Source organism: Engraulis encrasicolus, chromosome 1 (assembly GCF_034702125.1).
Source record: "Engraulis encrasicolus isolate BLACKSEA-1 chromosome 1, IST_EnEncr_1.0, whole genome shotgun sequence".
NCBI lineage: Eukaryota > Metazoa > Chordata > Actinopteri > Clupeiformes > Engraulidae > Engraulis > Engraulis encrasicolus.
In genome coordinates this window covers 22,134,228-22,141,727 of record NC_085857.1, presented here as the reverse complement: position 1 = coordinate 22,141,727, position 7,500 = coordinate 22,134,228, and the positions used below count along the sequence as shown (strand labels likewise).

At 40.7% G+C, this 7,500-nt stretch overlaps 1 protein-coding gene and 2 long non-coding RNA genes across 4 annotated transcripts in view; 2 read left to right on the top strand and 1 right to left on the bottom strand.

The window, feature by feature from the left end:
• The window catches only part of zgc:92360 (uncharacterized protein LOC436988 homolog), a 54,363-nt gene that overhangs the window by 10,122 nt on the left and 36,741 nt on the right, over nt 1-7,500 (bottom strand). The window contains exon 8 of the mRNA XM_063198900.1: nt 7,406-7,468. Within this exon, the coding sequence (XP_063054970.1) occupies nt 7,406-7,468 (63 nt within the window). The remainder of the gene's footprint in view (nt 1-7,405; nt 7,469-7,500) is intronic.
• Nucleotides 1,700-4,348, top strand: LOC134449116 (uncharacterized). Of its 2 annotated transcripts, none has more exons than XR_010034912.1 (5): nt 1,700-1,790; nt 3,314-3,424; nt 3,516-3,616; nt 3,880-3,990; nt 4,095-4,348. It is a non-coding gene; the product is annotated as an uncharacterized LOC134449116 (long non-coding RNA). The 2 variants fall into 2 exon arrangements; XR_010034911.1 differs by having other exon boundaries at nt 1,711-2,124.
• On the top strand, nt 4,949-6,840 carry LOC134449110 (uncharacterized). Its single transcript, XR_010034910.1, has 2 exons — nt 4,949-5,227; nt 5,765-6,840. It is a non-coding gene; the product is annotated as an uncharacterized LOC134449110 (long non-coding RNA).

Sequence of the window (7,500 nt, the reverse complement as noted above, 5' to 3'; positions counted from 1 at the left end):
ATCTATTGGGCTAGGGAGGGGCCCTTTCAGGTCACTTTGTCCAGGGCCCGGCCAAAGCTGTCAGCGGCTCTGTCTGTCGGACCTCCCGCTGACGTTGCTGTCGGCCCCCTCCGGGAGAGAGAGAGGAGGGAGGGAGGGAGAGTGACATTTTGGGCGATTCCAGGGAACATCCTGTGACACCTGACTAGTCGCTCCTGTCAACTTGCCTGTACAAACACTTCTATCACTCAAGAGTGGTAGAAGAACAACTCTTCAAAGTGCGGTGTGATTTGATTGATGACGCACCATTTCGCCAGTCCGTGTATCTGTCACCACAAGGCTGCCACTTCCCTTCAACTTCTTTTTTCAACTCTGTACTTTAGCTACTTTTCTGGGGAGTTTGAGTGACATGTTCTGGCTGCAGTATTTGAATGCAGGGATTCCCCATGACTCATCCCTACCACACACTGGGCCAGATAGCATACAAGTATAAAAGGGCACGCTGTTGAGAATGCAGGCACATAACGTCCCATAAATACTGATTCATAACTTACGTGTCAGGTATCATGGAAATGTATGCGGGTTCATGTTTTTAGAACAGTATCGCACAGTAGAAAGCTGTCTATCTTGTCCTTCTATGGTGAATTTGAAATCTTTTCTTGTTCACTATGTTGTGCAAAAAGTTGGGATCCAAACAATGTAATAGGCTACCTCCAGGACATGTAATGTATATTGTGAGTGCCAATCACGCGGGACAGTCTTATGACTTATCTTTAAGTAGGATACAAGGCCTAACCATTTGGCCTTTAATATTGAACATTATGTCAATCACAGAGAAAGTTTGAATTTTGAAAAATGCAGGAAACAAAATAAATAATTTCTCCGCCAGTGCACTATACAGTGTCAACCATATCTTTCATGTGGGACACAGGCTATTAGGGCTGTAACGATATTGTATCGAACCGAGAAATCGCGATACAAGTCACAACACTGTATCGTGATACAAGGAGGCAGTATCGTGATACGCCCTTTCAAAGTTTTATTACCCATTACTCCAGAAAACAACCTTATGATTTGATGTGATAGTGTTTCCAAACTTCAGTGGAGATACATTTCAAAAATCGTGGGGTGTATCGAACCGTAGGTCAAAAATCGTGATACGAACCGAATTGTGAGTTGAGTGTATCGTTACAGCCCTACAGTCTATATCAAGTCACAAAGAAGTTCCACTTTACATAAGATGCACAGGGCACTCTGTACGGAACACCGCAGCATAACTCCCACCCATAACAATAATAAACATCTGGGACATAGATTAAGTTTGTCCATTATATTGTCCATGAAGTTAGAATGCAAATAGGTGCTGTTTACACATTAGGCCACATAATATACGTAGGCTATATTTGTAGTGATTGTACTGTACATAGGGCCAACAATTTGCTGCTATGCCCCTGCCTACAAGTCAGGGGTGAGTTTCTCAAAAGAGAAGTTGTTAGCCTGTTAGCAACTTCGGTACACTCTAAAAAGAGCTGGGTTATTACTTTGACTAAACCCCTGGGTCAATTGCTTTTCTATGAAAAATGGGTTAAATATAACCCATATTGGGTCATTTTCCGTACCCATTACCTGGGTTATTCGCTAAACCCACATCAGCACCCAGGCCCTGGGTCATTTCAACCCTGTAATCTTGTCAATATATTTGAATTTTGAATTTTACCACCCGGACGCCATTGCCAAAACGGCTAGTAAACTCAAGAACTACCAACGTCCAGAAGAAAGGACACCGGATGGCATGTGAAAGCATTGTTTAGGTAAGTGTGCGCCTTTTATTACATATAAACTTGCCATATTGCTTTTCGCGGTGTAAATATGCGTCAGCCGTGAGTTCCTGTTTGTGGCGAGTATATTAAGGCACATTTCATAGAAAGCTATACCCATTTCGAGTAGGCCTAATAGGAGGAAACGGTAACTAATCTTTTAAGGGGAGCAAATGAATAAGCACTCTGTCATAACTGCAGCGGTTTGCTATCCTGTGGTGGATTTGGGAATATATTTGCTACATTTCATTGGAAAGTAGTATGTTCGTCCAGCCTTCGTCCAGGTTCTGTCAACGGTGGTTAGTTAGCTAATAACCAAGACACTACGGTAAGTCATAATGTTAGCCCTTCTGGGATTCATTTGGTTGCTATTTAGCATAGTTCTAGCTTATAACGGATGGTTGGCTGTCAGTGGTTGGGCAGATTCTTTTTAGGTAGGGGGCTAAGTGTGTCTACTCGACGATGAATTGAGGTTACACAGTGAGGCGATATACTTTCTATACGGGCTGTGATACTACTAGCCTAATGCAGGACGCAACTGACACAAATCTGAGAAATTAGCTAACTATATCTAGCCGCTACCTGGCTCCACTCAACCTAGAATTCTGTTCATAACGACAGCATATTCGTTTGGGGGCCGCAAGCTGGCATCTGAAGGCTGTCTTCGGTTTCCACAAGTGTCATGTTAGTTCTACATACTGTAGGGGAGTCGACGGGCTTTCTTCTTTTTCTGTGTCAACTAGAACTAGTTTTATGAGAGCAAGTGCTTGTGTTGTGTGACTTCTCCTGACTCCTGCGATGTTCTTCCGAGGCCGAGCTCACTGCGACTTGCACCTTTCACAAGTCCGAACTCTGATAAAGGCAGAGGGAGGGATAGCTCGCGCATTAAATATTACCGGTATGTTAGGTGTGGTAAGTCGCATCGTGTGTTTGGGCAGCTTGCCTGTGCAAGAAAATGTTGTCGCGACAATTGTTTATTGTTTGTGTGTCAACTGGCGTTTCTTATCTCGTATGTGCTTTGCTTGCTTGATTAGAGTCGTAGCTCTACTACGTAGCTGTTTGATAAATGCGGATGAAGGCTACGCGTGGAAAACGTGTTTACATTCACCAGTCGTTGTGTTCCAAAATTACTTAAATGCGGAGGGAATAGTTATCCAATTTCTTTCATTCACGAGCAGGGATGTGTTGCTTTGTTGACGCTACAGGGAAGTTTCCTGGTTTAAAGAAATTTGTGGCTATAGGCAACAGCTACTTCAACATGCTTTGCATGAAATCGTGCGTGTGTAACTTAGTTCTAGTGTGAGTGTGTGATATTGTAGCCTACTCTGTTCAGTATTTATGAAGGGACTGGTTGGTTTATATTTTTGTTTATGTAAATGAAAAATGTAAAGATGTGTGTAGTAGTGAGACAAAAGCCTTTCATACATTTATTTAAGGTTGTCTGTTGTCTGTTTGAAGGTGTGTCTGCAAAGCTCTGAAACGTTTTGTCTTTTTTTATCTCTTCTGCTCTGGATAAGGTGGACTTCTCTCCTCTGACCGGTTACCAAGACAGCTGGGTGTGTAGGAAACTGGAACTAAGTCACTGAAGAAGTAAACCGATGAAAACCGATTTGGATTGTCTGAGAGATGTAAGTCAGTGAGTTCAGGATAAATGTGTATCAACTGTATTGTAGGCTTATTACTTGAACAATAAAATCACAACAACTGCTTATTTTTCAGCTGTAGGGCACAAGTAAGAGGAGAAGAATGCTGCTCAGCTGGGTCGGCGTCAGCCACACTACTTATTCAAGAAGCCCTTGGATATCATCGGCATGTATGAAGTAAGTTTTTAATGTCATGCACAACAGCAGGCGTGAATGCGTTCGCACACACGCGCGCGCGCACACACACACACACACACACACACTAACAATGAGAGCTGGCCTGATATTGTTCTTTGATGCTGTGAATGTGTATGGAATGCCTACTGTCTGGTGTCACTTCAGACAATTTTGCTACGGTTTACTGTATGTTCTGTCTATCTGTCTGCCAAACTCTCAAACTTGTTGTCTGTCTTTTTGTCTTCCTCTTTGGGCACCGGCAGGCACAGTCATTCCGGTAGTCCGTTCCTCGATGGACGTGATGACCTGGCACCAAAACCGCTTAATGTGTACGGAGCTGTGTCTGCATCGAGGGAAGAACGCGGCACTGAAATGTGAGTGTATGATCCAAGAATTGTAAACATGGGTACCAGTTGTACTATATATTTCACAGTAAAATCCCAATTACTCATAGTTATTCATTCTTTTTCTGCTGTAGGACACAAATGAAAGAAGATTACTTCTGCTCTGCTGGGTCTGTGACACTATTTATCCGAGGAGTCCTCAAACATCAGGATGTAGGAAGTAAGATCTTTTTATGTCATGCATAACAGCCCATGCGTGCACGCACACACACACACACACACACACACACACACCACACATATGCTCATACACACATGCACACACACACACACACACACACACGTACAAAACATGCGCATGCACAGCCCCACTCTACACCACACACAGATAAACACACACAACCTTAAAGGGGTATGCCACTATTTTGGGGCTTAATACAGTTAAAATCGTTGGCTGGGGTTTATAAAGGTGGTAAAGTGTCTTATTTTTCATGTAAGCCGTTGTCTTGCTTTAAGACAGGTTAAAAGAGGGAATATGTCGCTAAGCTAGTGAAAGTCAATGTATCCGTGTAGCATGCTACAATGCTACATGGATACATTGACTTTCACTATATTTAAACTTTAAACTGTATTAAGCCCCAAAATAGTGGCATACCCCTTTAAAGGGACACTGTGTGAGATTTTTAGTTGTTTATTTCCAGAATTCACTTATTTTACCTTTTTCATTAATGCTTACCACCACCATCAAATTCTAAGCATTCATTCTGAATTGAAAAATTGCACTTTTCATACATGAAAAGGGGGATTTTCTCCATGGTCTGCCATTTTGAATTTCCAAAAATAGCCATTTTAGCTGCAAAAATAACTCAACTTGGACCATAATAGAAAATATTTGTTTATTACTTTCTAAACTTTCATGTAAAGATGCAATTTGGCAATAGGCAGCCCAGTTTCAATGAGCAGCATAGTTGCAGTACCTTTTTTGACCATTTCCTGCACAGTGTCCCTTTAAAGGAAAATCCCTACTAGTTTCAACATCCAATTATATTGTTCTCACTACCACTGGTTTGTCAGGACCCAACAACGCAGTTCAGGATAAATGTGTATGTCAACTGTATTGTAGGCCTATGACTTTAACAATACAATCACAATAACTGCTTATTTTTTGGCTGTAGGACACAAGTAAAAGGAGAAGAATGCTGCTCAGCTGGGTCGGCGGCCACACTACTTATTCAAGAAGCCCTTGGATATCATCAGCATGTATGAAGTAAGTTTTTTTATATCAATGCACAACAGCAGGCGTTAATGCACACACACACTCACACACACACACAATGAGGCCTGATATTGTTCTTTGGTTCTGTGAATGTGTATGGAATGCCTACTGTGTGGTGTCACTTCAGACAATTTTGCTACAGTTTACTGTATGTTCTGTCTACTAGTTTGCCAAACTCTCAAACTTGTTGTCTTTCTTTTTGTCTTCCTCTTTGGGCACCGGTAGGCACAGTCATTCCGGTGCAGTCAAGTCAGAAATAACATTTTATATACCTGTGTGTGTGTGTGTGTGTGTGTATATATTACATTACATTACATTATTACATTACATTGCATTTGGCAGACGCTTTATAACCAAAGCGACTTTCAAAAGAGGACATAATCAAGCCCACATCACAAGTAAATACAAAGTGTACAGGAGATATACAGAACAATATAATTTACCTAAACCATATTTATGATGACTGAGATGGAAAAGCCATGTCTTGGCCTAATCATTTACACTTTTCTTTTGTTTTGCTTTTTCAAGACTTGTGGTGAGATGCCAAGAGCTGCCATGAGGGATATGCAACCTGCAGCTTCACCGTGCTTTTGGGAGGTCATCTACTACGTGAACCTTAATATCTACAAGCCAGCTACTTTAAATCCTTGAAAGGGTAGTGATGTCAATCAAACCAGATCACGAGACAAGGTCCTGAGGTACAAACTGTCAATATAATTGTGACATCCCTGTCAGTTCTTTTGGACTGGATACATGCTGTGTTTGAAATGTATTATTTGGATAACCACCCATCAGGGAATAGACCTGCCATGGACATGTAGTGCACACTTTGATGTTTTTTTATTTTAACGTTTTCTATGTTTTTTCAATGTTTTTTTATTTATGTTCTGTTATATGCTGGTTATGTAAGTACTGTATGGAATGTAGTGACTGTAGAGACCAAGACAAATTTCAACCTGGGGACAAAAAAGTTCACTCCACTCTGTTAGCGCAGTTATGGATGCACTGTAAATTTTGTAATTAACAAAAAGTACGGTGAGAAGCCTGTTTGTGCAGATGGACCTGCTGGCGGGTCTGTTTACTCATAGCTAAAAAGCAACATATTCTCTGTGCAAAGCACATGGGCTCTTCGCAAAGGGGTTAAACATTTTAATGTGCTGTTTTACAGTGTGCTATACAAAAGGTAAGGTGAAACTAAATTTTTGAATTTCTATAATTGTACAGTGTCACTGAAATCAAATGGTACATTGGTAAAACAGAACCATTTCCTTTAACCCCTTTTAGCAGACCCTATGTTTTAACTTTACTGTCACCAATATTGTAATGACTGAGTTTTAACCTGTTACTTAAAGCTCTTGGTAATGTCATAGCAATGTTGCTGTGATGTAGTTGAGTCTTTTCGGTCATGAGTGATCATGCTGATAACCCATCTTTGCAAAGAGGCTAAAAAGATGCATGTAAATTCAATTAAGGTTTTATTGCTTCAATGCTATGATGTGTTAATGCTACACTGCTGTGATTTGCATCTTTATAGTATACTTTTATGAAATGTATTGTTAATTATCTACATTGTTCAGCAATAAAAAAAGAGATCTGAAATATTATGCATTCTTGTATTTTGTTTTTTAAATTGATCTCAATTGTATTGGTAAACAATTCTGGTATATTTCACCTTAATGTACTAATGTAAAGTCATAATTGTTTTTTGTAAATCTCCTTGCAATTTAAATACCCAATATTGGGTAAAACTCATTGGGTTAATATGAACCCAACAAAGAAGTCAATATGACCCAATAATGTGGTAGTAGGTCTGACCCATGTAATGGGTTCTTTTAACACAGCAATTTGGTCAGAATGACCCATTTAGTTGGTTTAGAGGAATGACCCAATCTGAGGGTTAAAATATTTTAACCCAGGCAAAGGGTAGGCCCAATACTGAACCAGGGCCTGGGTCAGAAAATAACCCAATTTGGGTTGTTTTTGACCCAGCCTTTTTAAGAGTGTAGTTGCCAATGGGAAAATGCATTGAAAACAACAAAGCTAATGTAGTAAGCAACTTTGGTTTTGAGAAATTCACCCCAGTAAAGTTAATATGTAAATAAGACAACGTTTAACAATATGTGCAGTGCTGTGCTGTGCTGTGCTGTGCTGTGCCGAGTGGCGTCTTACCCTGGGGCCCGTCTTCTCCATGTATCCCTCCTTCAGAAAGTTCCGGGTCAACTTGGGTGTCAGCTGAATAAACAGACAGACATCCGCCATAGTTA